The following is a 13,444-nucleotide window of genomic DNA, read 5'->3' on the forward strand; positions in this document are numbered from 1 at the left end:
TGTCTGTCCCCAGAAAAGGTGTAGATGTAGGTCAGTTTATAAAAGTTTTTTCTTTCTTCATATAGCTATGTTGAATGTTCTTTTGTTTGTCAAACAGCAACATTCATTAAAATCTATAATTCACACGTACATTTCTATATAGCTTATAATCAGGGACATTATAAAATGATTTTGGGGCTTTTGTCTGGCGGTGAGATCTAGAAGCCGTTATAGGATTTCACCAAATATTGCCCATCTCTCTGAAGCATCTTCAGTGTTCTCTGTTCATTGTGTGACTGCTTGATTATTAAAGGGCCTGTTTGCCTTTAATTCCATAGATCCCTACGTTAAAATCCACCTGATGCAGAATGGGAAAAGGATTAAGAAAAAGAAGACGACAATCAAGAAGAACACACTCAACCCCTATTACAACGAGTCCTTCAGCTTTGAAGTGCCCTTCGAGCAGATCCAGGTAGGCGCACGTCTTCCGTTTAAGTCGCATTCCAGCTGTTGTATCGGTCTCTGTCTCTTAATCTCATTATTGCACTGCTACCGTGAATGGACCTTTGAGACTCGGGGGGAGACAAGGAAACAAAGAACAGGTCAAGGACCCAGACTCTACCAACAACTAAAAAACAATGTAAATGCACCAACAATGCAGTGAATAGTGAACTGAGGTTAAGAATGTTCCCAAAGGTCATTAATTGGTTAAATAAGTCGTATGTTAAGATACTTCATACTAGAACATACTGGAAACACTGGAATGCTCACCGATTTGATAGCCTTTTCCCCATATCAATGCCCCACATCGAGAACTGCATTAGCATTGAAATCACAATCCCCGACGCGAGTCATTTAAGACTCGCCAGCTCCCAGTCTGATTGGTGACAGGTGTACAGGCTCGAGTAATCAAATGCTGATTGCCATCTTCTGTACATGTGCGCCTACCTACCAAGAAGTGCTTGTCTTTCAAAACCCCTTCAGCAAGTTTTAGAGAAACTTCTACCACAGGAACTCATGTCTCACTCAAAGTTAATATCTTACTAAATTAACTGTGATTTATTTAAATTCGACCTTAATCTTAGCTTACTTCCTGTTTGAGGTTGAGTTTCATCTGTCTTGTTTCTTATATATCATCTGACTGATGCTCTCACCTACATCGTTTGCATGATTCACATTGACCCGTTTTACTCCAATCAGAGTCAAGGCAGTTTCCAATCACCCTTACGGGTCTAAGGTTCACAGTTGTGGAGACTAAACAATGCTGCCATGGGTAACACAAGCATTTAGCTGTCACTCAGTAAAAGGAGGGAGGACTGAAGACATGTGTATTAATATATGGTTACTATACTGCTTAGGCTAATGCTAAGGCTAATCCGGCTTGACAACTCAGAAAGGGATTCATCTGCTCATGCATTTAAACTGGCATTATGCCGGATAACGCACAATGTCTCCGAGCCATCAGTGTGTCTCACAAAGTCATGTATCTGGTCCATTTTTTGTTACCTTATAAACCTGCTTGGTAAATGGCAGATGATGCAACACCTGCTGAGAACGGGACCTTGCCATCCCAGGCAGCTTACGGACCCAGAAGCCCCTCGGGATGCTCTCTTAAGCCGCCCGCTGCTATAAGCTCACTTCGCTTCGTCTGCACACAGTCACTGAGCTGGTCACATCAAATTAGAGGAGTGGAATATTTCACTCTGAAAAGGAAGACAGAAATGGGTATTTGAGTAGGAAAAAGGGTGACTGAAGCTATTCCTTTGGCTAAATGACCGGCATTGCAGTGGAATGGGCATCATTACAGCCTCCACCACTGTTCTCCACATATACCGGCTTTTTTCCAGGTGAAGGAAGCAAATGTCAGACTGTGTTCATGCCCTTTCTCAGCATTTATACCAGGTCGAGAACTACTTATACTCTTTTTTTCTGGGGGGGCAGCTTGGCCACTCAAAAACAGCAACTGCTAACATGTAGTGTTTCATAAGCAACTGTGCAGGATCAAACTGTACAGGTTTACTTACAGGTTACAGCAACAGCACAAAGACACATACAGTAAAACTGAGTTCATAAACAGTAGTGTTTTTTAAACTGATGTGTTCGACCATAAGCATCCAATATTAAACCAAAACATCGCTCTTAAAAATGTTGTTTTATAACTATATAATGAGTCCATGTTCTTGCCTGGTGATGAGTCATAATTCTTTGACGTCATACACACCAATAGATCTCCAGCTGGAACCTAAGGAGAACCTTAATTGTAATCAACCTTAACTAATGATAATGATATTTAAAAAAACAAACAAACAGGAAACGCATATGGTCACTATGTTAAGCCTGGTGAGTCGACCTCTGGCCCCTCCGTCTCTCCGCAGAAAACCCAAGTGGTTGTCACTGTTCTGGACTATGACAAGATCGGCAAGAACGACGCCATTGGCAAGGTGTTCGTGGGCCTCAACAGCTCGGGCACTGAGCTGCGGCACTGGTCGGACATGCTGGCCAACCCGCGGAGACCCATCGCCCAGTGGCACGTGCTCAAGCCCGAGGAGGAGGTGGACGCCCTGCTCGCAGCCAGGAAATAGGGGGAGGTTTTTCAGTACCTGCCCACCTAGTGCCCCTTAGCCAGTATGTGTAAATACCTCAGTGATGTAAGGATCATACGCCCCCCCCCACCCTCCACCTACCCCTTTTACACAAACAGTGGTACATTCCACCACACCCCCCTCAGAATTGTGTTAAGTGTAAGGCCCTTTTATTCACTTTTATTTTATTTTCCCTGCCAACCCACAGACCCTTAAAATCAAATCCAAATGCCCCCCTTCTTTTAAGCAATATGACCTGTATAGATAGCGCATGACTGAAATTTATTGTAACACAGTTGTATATATAAGTATGCAGAAAAAATGATTTATAGTTTATGTGTTTGTATGTTGTTTAGCGTTTCCTAATCTGTGTATATCTTGGTGTTTTTATGAAAATATACTATTTTAAATTATGTAAATGGAGATATAGGAAAGCCAATGTTGTTTATTACAGGATTCCTGCATTCACAAAAAAATCAAACGTTCAGATACTGGAGGTATACTCACATTGTGAAGGACAGTTACATTTTTTTAGTAATCCATTAAAATGATTACTAAATTATGAAATGAAAAAGGCCATTAACTAATATGGTTCCATGGTGAATTTGCTGCTGGAAACATACACAAGCACAGGGATTCCTAAGTGTTCTTTAAATACTAATTTGTCAAATACGTTCAGCGATTCATGTGATTTGGAGTGATTTCGGACTCCGCGTTGTAAATTAGTTCCATGGTTAAAAAACATTTTTCCTTAAACAATACCGACAAAACACAGTAAGTCCTTATAGCACAAACTGCAACATTTTGTGATTGCGCCCTTCCGAGGAGCTCAATCTTGGATATTCAATGTAGGTTTTCTGGGCTCAACTTTGGCAAACGGTTTTCAACTTAAGCTTTAAAATCAACATTTTATAGACGAGACAATACTTGTCAAACCTTTTGTTTTTAAATTATTATTTTTAATAATCTTTGCGAAAACTGCGACGTGGGAATTTTGAGTTCACTTAGGATCACGACGGCGATTCATTTTTTGCCTTTGGCAGAAATCGTTGGAAAATGTAAATTTATTAAATGGACGCTGCAAATATTGCAGTCCAGTTGATGTTAGGGTATGTAGTTATTCCAGCGAAGCAGGCTGACGCAAGTTAAAACACTGCCATTTTTTTCAGGGAGGTAATAATGTAAAGAAAAACCTTTTCCTCAAGGATACTACAAGGTAGTGCGTATTGTAACGTCTGTTGGTAGATGTGTGTCTTATTCCTTCAGTGCCCTCAATAGCAGCAATCACAACAGCCAGCCGTGGTTTACTGCCAATTTACTTTTTTCTTCTTATGGCTGCTGTCTCCCGCCGTATCGGCCGCACTGTTTTCCGACGGCCGAGCTGCGATCCGGGGAGGGGGGTAAATAGGAATCTGCATGAGTCCTGCTGTACCAAGGGGAAATACACCTAACTGGTTTCTACTGCCACATTTGAAGGGAGGGGAAAAAAGTTAATGGTCTGTGAAAATGAAACACGAGTCCACTTTTCCTTTATTACGGGTTCAAGAAATACATAAGAGTCGTTTAAAGCTATTCTCATTAAGGAGCCTCTTTGTGTACTAGGCGCTTAGCTTTAGGAGGAATTTCTCAGTGTTTTCAATGTTGATATGTTGTTAACGGCACTATAACGAAGCTATTCGTCATTTCATTAGACTCTATGGGACTGCTTTGTGTATCACTGTGACCGTAGTGTGTTGCTTAAAGGTGTAGTACTCCGTAGATAGCAGCCGGTCTGTCCCCTAGTGACGTCGTACAATGACCAGACATTCCTTTATATCACGCTGCCCCGCACGCGCGCGTTCACGCGTAACATCGACGGTCTGGACGCCTGCGGACCAATCAGGAAACGACGGGCTCCGTGCAGAAAGACCACGGGTTACACACGAGCGTTTGGAAGGAGGAGTGGGTCTGATCACACAGCTTTCTGTTGAGCACTGTGCAATACTGTCTGTCTGTCCGTCCATCCCGTTGAGATAGTTTCCTTATTTTTCTTGTGGGTGGTATCGCCCAGGGAAGATTATTCCAGCTCTCTCTGAAACATTCCTTCAGAAGCAATGGTTAGGCCACAGCACATGTAGATTGTGAGTATGATAGAGCACGTTCACCATCTGCCATCTGTTTAGTTAATTTCTCCTCTCTTTTCTTTCTGCACATGTCCATTGTAAAGATCTTAGGTGTACTATTGGTAAATACCAAATCATGGCATAAAGGAGTGTACATATTTTTGTATTTACAGAATCAGATTATAATTATTGTAATAATATCATAAATGATAATATAAAATGTACTCGGGACAAAAAAAATTATACGGCAAATGACCATTAAGATTAATTGTCTCTTAGTGTATCAGTCTTCTGTAATGTTAGGGTTACAATGTTATTACTTTAGAGCCGTACTGCAAGACCTTCATTGTGCACTGTTTTGGAATTGAAATGATTTATGATTTCATACATCAATTGAGATATTGTGTAACTTTTTTAAAAATACCCAGTAATGAAATATTGTTCATATTTATTTCCCCGAATGCAATATGCCTATACACAGCGTATTCACTTGTGAGAAGGAATCTCTTATTATTGGTGTGTACTTCTGTATTCCGAAACGAAGGGAATGCTTGTTCGAATCATCCAACCAAATTTTGATTTTAAAATTCATTGTTTAAAAAAAATCAGGTCATACAGTATAAGTCAGCATTGCAGTCACATGATATGATTGCATAGAGGCACGAAGGAAAAGCCATTACTTGCACTGCGAAGCGATGCTGCTTATTACGGACACCCACCAAAGCATGCGCGACACCCTGCGATGTCTTTCCCGAGAAAAAAAATAATAAAAACTGCTGTGTGACCAAGAATCATCCCACAACGACGACAAAAGCCACACTTAGCTTTCAGAAGAAGCTGTATAAAGTATTAGAATCTGATGCTGTAGAAAGTTCCTAGTTGCCTTTCTGTATATTCACAGCCTGCTTGAGTACTTTTTGTGTGTGGAAATTTTCCTCTGTAATCGTGTTGAGATAATCGGGGTGTTTTTCCTGCCATATTGCTCGCAATATCTGCGAGCCGACAGTTATATTGCTGTGTATACCCTTCATTTTTGATGAGGTGTTTTACCAATTTCGGTTCGTGTAGTGATTCACTCTGTGAAAGTTTTCTGATCGTTGTTAATATAAACTTCATATACGCAATGTTCAATAAAAATGTTTTATTTCCTGTTGATACAGAATCTTTCCCGGTGCATTATTTCAAAGTATTATGAATGCATTAAATCTTACGAGAGCTCATTCAGAATCAGCAGGTTTCCAACATGTTAAATCCCCGGACACAGGAAAATGCCAAGTATATATAATAAATTTAACTGACATTTCTCAAGTAGACCTGGTGCCTTTTCTACATAACTGCACTCCCCGTTCCCTCAACACACTGTTTATGTCCAAAAATAATTTGCTCACGGCAAACCAGAATAGACTTTGGCGGCTGTGCGATTAAATTGTACTTTATAGTGGCGAGACATTACAGGAAACCGCGACGTATACAGAGTTCATCGTGAGTGTATGTCAGCATTACATTTCCCAGAATCCGGCCTATTCTCGTTCAACAACAAGGAGACGAAGCGTTCGGATCTGCTTAGAGATTCCACACACGATTTAGACACTTCACACGTAGTGTTAAGTCAGAAAAGGTTACTAACAGATGAAGAGAAACGGGGAAAAAAAAAGCTTTGCAACGGAAGTCTTTTGACTGATTGTGAGGCTTTTTGCTATCCCTTTGAAAACTCTAAATGTCAAAGTTTTTTCTTTGTTAGAAAAGGCAGTGGGTGAAAAAGGGAGGTGTTGCACACCAGGGCAATGCGCAACACATTGGGTAAAATGTCAGTTTATCATATTTTACCGCTTTTTGAGAGCTGACGGCTTCATGTCCAGCTGCTTGACAAAACAGGATAAACATTTCTTAATAAAAACAGTAAACCTATGTACATCCAGCATAACACACACAGCATTTGTTGCATCGATAAGGGAAGGAAAACCTGTCCATTTTTTCCAACATTATTTGGGTTTTAATTAGATTTTATTCTCCTAATCTAATCAGGATGTCCATGGCCAATGCTCATGCAGGCCAATACAGAATGCAGAAATACAGTATCGCACGTCTTCAGGAGGTCAAGAGGAGCCTAAAACCCCCCTAAGGAGGACCCAACTCCCCAGAAAGACAAACTAGGTGTTGGATAACGAGAAGATGAAAGCCAGTCCACGCGTCAGGCAAGTTTATTGCCTGATACTCGAGACATTTCCGTAGACATGACAGTTCCGGCAGAGGCAGGGGAATACGTACTATAACTCAAAGGGAGGAGGACGATGGTGTCGTCAGAGAACGCAAGAAATTGAAGTGCTCCAGTCTCCCTATCTGAGCGGGCCATCAAGCCGGGATCAATGGGCTCCACTTACGAATGACCCCTGCTGTCAGCGCTGACTACAACGCGATACGACTGGTAACTGCAATGTGGAGCCAAAACCTTAAAGAGAGGAAAGAATCGCAGAACAACTGAAAGCAGAGGGCAATAATACCCCCCAAATCATCATATATTTCATATGTACATAAACCCAGAGCTTGTAAAATAGCCAAGTGCGACTCAGGTGTTGCTTAAAAGCCTGAACTATCCGAAACCTTAATATGAATATACATTACTCATGAAAGGAAACACGGTCTATAGAAGACCACAGGATTACAGCAACATGACAAGTAAAGACCAACAAAGGCAAAGATGTTGAATGGCTGGGAAAGACGACTCTTCGTTTACGTCAAGAGTAGCTCTGGAGTAATACTGGCGAGACTGATGCAGTGCCCCAAAATTTCCACTGGGTGGCAAAACTTTAGTAACCTTCACGATTGCCTTAATGGGAATGATGGAAGGATCTACGTGGAATGTATTCATGGTGGTTCTTAATCTGAGGGAAAAGGTTTGGAGTGCAAAACAGAATGGAGTAATTACTGATCACTGTATTCCATTAACTGTAGCGATGTAGCTAACTTTAGGTAAGGTGTTAGCTAACTTAGCTAATTCGCATTTTCGTCTAACATCGTTATTCGAGAAGCGTTGGCAGTCAGATCCAAAAGCTGCACAGCAAATGCACAACACTGCCGATAACGTCGTTCAAGGACAAGATAAAATCTGCTTTAGGTGTTTGTCTGTTATCCTGAATCGAAGGAAAGCCTGTATCCAGAGAACAGGTCAGTTCTGACCATTAAATATTGATGGTCTCTTTCAGGGACATCACTGTGGGTTTTTAGTAAGTCGTTTCTATATCCAGAGTGCAAAACAATCACACAAGTAGAGACCGGGACATGATCACCCGGATGTGGGTTTTCCCCCAGTATAAACAGAGGCCCTTTTCACAATGAGTGCAAACATACTTTATGTGATTCAGCATGGAGAGTTTAAGGGCTCCAGAATGTTTACTCCTGACCCTAAGAAACCCCTCAGCCACATGTTTTCAGAAAATGGATGAGGGAAAGAAGAAAATAGAATTGGGAATTGCGTGAGGTACAATAGTTACAAAACAGAAGAAAAGAAATTTGAGAAAAGGCCACTGCTGAACACACTATTGATACGTCATTGTATCATGTGGCTTTTATCATTAAATTAGACCGGACAGATATCCAAATGTCCAAACCCTGAAGAACGTCAAAGCTTCAAACAGCACAGCCCGTAGCGTAGCCCATAGCACAGTCCAGCACAGTCTGGAGCACAGCGCACACATACACTAAACCTCACTCAGTCCCCCTCCCCCCCCCCTCCCAAGAGCGAAGATGTTGACAGTCAAAACAGAAGAAGTTCATTTTGCAAATGTATAAACATTTATTAGTTGGGTCTCTTGTGGAGAGCTGTGTACAAAAGGTATTTCAACACAGAGATAAAACACGTACAAGGACATACAAACATTTGTTACCAAAACGAAATAACTGCACCTAGCCCACCGCTAAAACAGAAATGTAAAAAAAAAATAAATTCAGATCGGTATGTCTGTCGGCGAACTGCTCCCAGGAAATCAACAAATATCAGAAGTTGGATAGCCCACCGCGAAGATATAAAATAATAATAAATTCCAATCAAATTACACAAAGTTTGAATAGAAATATTTTTTTTATTATCCATACCTAGGTAAGTGTTCAACAGGAAAAGCACAGATATCGCCAACAATTTTCATAAAATTGTATGTCATATTACTGTAAGTTTTAATCTTCAACCCCACGCCAGTAACATCACCAGGGGTGAACCAGGCATACATAGGCCAGCACCACTTAATAATGTCATTCGGGCTGCTTTTGCACCTTTATGGATAACGTCTTCTCATAAACACTAAAGTTAATGCAATGCATTTCATATCAGCCAATCAGAAAACAGTATGGCTGGCAGTTTAGCCAGCATTAACACAGAAGGATTACAGTCTGACGAACCATAAAATGGTTAGCAAACTGTCGTTCAAATGTTTCCGACCAGAAGAACTCACCGTTCTTTTTGTCTACTAGAGTAATCTGGGGCAAATGTAGGGAGGCAAAATACATGCCTTATTTAATCAGTGTCTATCAAAATGCAGTCCATGTACAAATTTACATTAAATACCTGGTCTCCCAATAGTTACTGCAGACTTGCCAATCTCACACTTGTGATCCCATAATTCCTCCATCACTGGTGTTCATTTGTGTGTAAATTGCAGAGAACTATTAGAAAATAGACAATGACCACAGGAAATAAATTATCTTCATGAATTTCGCTCCTGGTGCTTTAAAGGCTCTGGGGGTTTCCTCATGTACCTGGGGTCTCCTCAGCTATGCGTACAAAAACAAAGATCAGCATTCAGAAAGGAGAGGATGCCGGTGTTCAGCGGGGTGGGGGGCAGCAGGCCGGGAGTGACTGGCCGCTGCTTGACAAAGCTTCAAGTCTCATTTCCCTCAGGCCTTCTCGGTCCATGGAGGTTCTACCTGGTCAGCTGGCCGACCACCTTCAAGAGGGTCTTGTTCTCCTGCTTGAGCTGCTCATTCTCGTCTTCGACATCATCAAGGTCCTGAACAACACAGATATATCTGCTTATTTTTACTACCACGGCCCGTAAGAGACAAATTTACACATATATTGAACTGGAATGATGTGCTATCTTGGGTTTTAAAGTAATATTCAGAAATGTGTAAGAACACAAAATAAACCAACTGGATATGGAATTAAAAATTTTTAAATACCCATCCAAATTGAATATTTTTCCAGAAACAAAGTAATAAAAAAACATGAGGTGCCCCCCTCCCCCCCCACAGACTCACTTCAGCAGCTTGTAAATTGAACATTAATGACTTCAATTAACCAAGTGACTTCTATTAAGTAGAAAGGGAGAGCCCAGTTGCCACTGGGTGTCAGACGTGTCACTTCCTGTAACAGATCTCCTGCTCTCCTCATTCCACCAATGAGTGGGAGCTGGAGCCTGGGTGGGGGGGCACATATTTACCAGCAGACTAAAGGAACGATTAATGAACAGACACACAGAAGAAACACAAAAAAAGGTCTCTAATGGTTGGACTGATGACCAGTAACCTGCTTAAGGTTTCCATGTCATGCACACAATTAGTGATAAACCACTTAATTTGTTTGTGACGCTTTTATCCAAAGTGACTTTAAGCGACAGAGGAGGTCATGACTGATGTTAGCTCACTTGGACTGAAACCCACAGCAATTACTTTGGTAGCACAATGTTCTACTTGAGCCACAGGAACACTTGACCAAAGTCATAATTTACCTGAGAGCTGTAGCAGAAATACTGGATTTTACCAGAATTTCACCAACTTGACAATGTAATTCAGAATCCTGAATTATTCTCAGTACAAGTCACGCAAACAATCGTATACCGGGGAATAGGTGCCTGGCGACAAAACAATAAGCAACGTCGGAATCTCTTCTCTCCATTGTGGGACAGGGTGGAATGACAACATCCGCGGTGAGGCAGTTCTTCAAAGGCGGTGAACGGGGAGCATGCCGCCTTGCAGATTAGCATCCCGCACGAAGAGCCTCGCAGATCCAACTGCATGGCAGCTCGAAGTTCCCTCCAAAGCGCTTTACTGGCCCACAAGCTCCCCCCACCCAAACGACGTGTAATCTTCTGAAAAGCCGAATCAATTACAAGTCATTCCAAAGCGTCAGCGCTGGAGGTAGGATGCAGCGGAGAATGGCATCGTGCTGAATGTGGCTGCATATCAGTGATGCCATCTTCCTAATTTCCGATTGAGTCAAACTTCAAAAATAAAACACACAGACACAGCTCTGGAAAAAATTAAGAGACCACAGCAAAATTGTTCATTTCACTCATTTTTCAATTTATGTGTATGCACCTGTGTAAAATACACATTTTCTTCCAAACTGCATCCTAATTCTTCTCTGCTTCTTATTGATGACGGGCTGCTTCCTTGCTTTACGGCTCTTCAGTCCTGCTTCTAGCAGCCTGTTATGAATTGTCCTTGCAGAGCACTTCACACCACTTAACGTTTCCCATTCCTTTTGAAGGTCACTTGAGGTCATCCTGCGATTTATGAGGCACTGCTGGATAAGTTGATCGTCATCTCTGGCATTAGAAAGTTGCTTCTGCCCTCTACCTGGCTGGTTTTTGATTATTGCCAGTGTCTCCTGCTTCACCTTGTTCTTGTGTACTGCTGTCTTATAAGCAACCTGCTGCTCCGCATAACCTTCTGCCAGCAAAGTCAGGATTAAAAATAAAAAATGGTCTCAACATTTTCTAGAGTTTATGGGGTTTGCAGCATCCAGTGGGTATATGGACATCTGTAATCTGTCATTATTCTCAGTTATTAACCACGTATTTCATATCACACACAGACAGATGATATTCTACTGTGTGGACAACAAACACTGGATTTCAAAGTCCATGATATTTACAAATATCTAATCTAATGATATCTAACATGCAATATTTGATTTTTAAGGTCGGAGCAGAAGTACTTCAGTTTCCGACATATTATTGAATGGAGATTAAAAAAAAAAAATAGCATAGCTGAAAAGAAACCGCAAGGTTCGTGATCGCAAAATCTCTGCAAGGTTTCTGAGCTTGGAACAAACCTCCCCCCCTCAAGGTAACAGGGAACGGCTCCTCTGCACTTGAAGAGATAAGAAAATGGGGTTTCTGGACCCCTAGATCACTCAGAGTAGCAGATGAAACAGAGGGAGAAGAAACCAACTCGGTTCTTCAAAGCCCACCGCAGAAAAAGCAAACATCTTGAAATTAGTGCTGGAAGGAACAAGGCTTTGGAAACCCGAGAGGCTGGGATTTCTGAGCTTTGTTAATCCAATGGAAAGCAGTACAGTAAGTGCGTTAAACCAATCAGATCGACAGCTGCAGATAAAACCCAGAGTAGGTGGGTTTAAGCCTTTTAAAACGGCCAATTGGACAGACACACCCCGAGAAAAGGGGACACATATTCACCTGCCATTTAGTCAATTATCCAGCTCACCTGCCCTGAACAGGCAGCATTCATACTGAGTAATTAAGACTAACATCCCTGTCACCCACTCACATGGAGTCTTACTGAAGTCCAGGGAGGCTCAGAATGTACATTTTCGATTGCGTGACACCAAGGCAGAATAACACCAGTGAAACAACCCTGGAAAGGACGCTGAACGGAGAGAGAGAGAGAGAGAGAGAGAGGCACGTTTCGGGAGGAGAAATGTAAACGGAGCAGAGCTGGGGTTGCTGAAATGGACGGTGATGAATGAGCAGGGGCCAGGCTGGGGTGGGTGTGTATACCCCACAGCCCCCATCACCAAGAGCCTGGTTCTGGCTGGAGCTCCGGGGTCTGGATCTACTTAAGGTCCGTGTTGGTACAAAAACTCCCAGTAGATCCCAGTAACGAACATGCGCTATATTTGCTGAGAGTAACTGTGGCCAGGGCCCCCCCACCTCCAGTCCCCATACACCAGTGGTGTATGAAACAGCCATAATTATTCTCCCAATTTGCATGCAGCTAGTATGATTAAAGTGGTGCTTTATGCCCTTTTATGTAAACCACAACCTGGCGGAATCTTTAAATGACTGCGGAATAAAGGTATAAGCGAGTGCTTTCAGGGTGGGGAGTATCCGCCCGCTCTTACGATACCTACGGCGACACAGAAAAGGCCATTCAACATATCTGCCATTGCATATTAAGGGTCACGAATTAAACCAAAGTCCAGAATACGGCCAAACGAGAGAGGCTGAGAAACGACCGCTTCCATTATTCTCGAACATCCTCCGTTTAAGAGTCCGCGGCCGGCATACAAACTGCCTTTTTTTACGCCCGTATGGAAACGGTCCAAGCCAATCCCGCGAGAGTCCCGATTATCTGAATGTAACTCGGTGTACATAGGGTTAGAGTTTAATCCTCTTAGGTGGATAACAAAAGATCAATTCACAATACGAGGGAGGGCCCGTCCTCGCACCCCTGGCACGGGGGGGGGGGGGGGGGGGGGGGGGCGTGAGGCATTCTAATGAGGAGAGTACACAGAGAATTAGGTTTAAAGCTGTGAGCTTCAGAAATGAGAGCCAAAGTCATGGGTGAAATGCTGCAACAAGGCGGGATCAATGTGTCCTTCACAATAATTCTCTACATCTGCAGACAGACGGCATGCCACAGCCATCCACGGGTCAAAACGAAATACAATAATGTACAAGTTACATGCAGGAAAACACGGATAGGTCAAACCCTCCCCGATCTGGAGTCGACCCCGGAATTCTTCACTGCCTGGAATCTCACGGTAATTATCACGTGGTGCCGCGGTGTCACACAGACCTTCGATCGGCAGGGTTAATCCTGCAG

At 42.5% G+C, this 13,444-nt stretch overlaps 2 protein-coding genes across 11 annotated transcripts in view; one reads left to right on the plus strand and one right to left on the minus strand.

The window, feature by feature from the left end:
* The window catches only part of LOC125739058 (synaptotagmin-1-like), a 114,647-nt gene extending 108,822 nt beyond the window's left edge, over positions 1-5,825 (plus strand). For all 9 annotated transcript variants that reach the window (XM_049008747.1, XM_049008742.1, XM_049008743.1 and 6 more), the window contains 2 exons: positions 318-451; positions 2,355-5,825. In XM_049008747.1, the coding sequence (XP_048864704.1) occupies positions 318-451; positions 2,355-2,561 (341 nt within the window). In that variant the 3' untranslated portion in view covers positions 2,562-5,825. The remainder of the gene's footprint in view (positions 1-317; positions 452-2,354) is intronic.
* A 2,607-nt stretch (positions 5,826-8,432) lies between these two features.
* Positions 8,433-13,444, minus strand: part of LOC125738874 (PRKC apoptosis WT1 regulator protein-like) — a 30,510-nt gene continuing 25,498 nt past the window's right edge. For both annotated transcript variants that reach the window (XM_049008366.1, XM_049008365.1), the window contains one exon: positions 8,433-9,663. In XM_049008366.1, coding sequence (XP_048864323.1) covers positions 9,577-9,663 — 87 coding nt within the window. In that variant the 3' untranslated portion in view covers positions 8,433-9,576. The remainder of the gene's footprint in view (positions 9,664-13,444) is intronic.

The sequence above is a fragment of the Brienomyrus brachyistius genome, chromosome 3 (assembly GCF_023856365.1).
Source record: "Brienomyrus brachyistius isolate T26 chromosome 3, BBRACH_0.4, whole genome shotgun sequence".
Lineage (NCBI taxonomy): Eukaryota > Metazoa > Chordata > Actinopteri > Osteoglossiformes > Mormyridae > Brienomyrus > Brienomyrus brachyistius.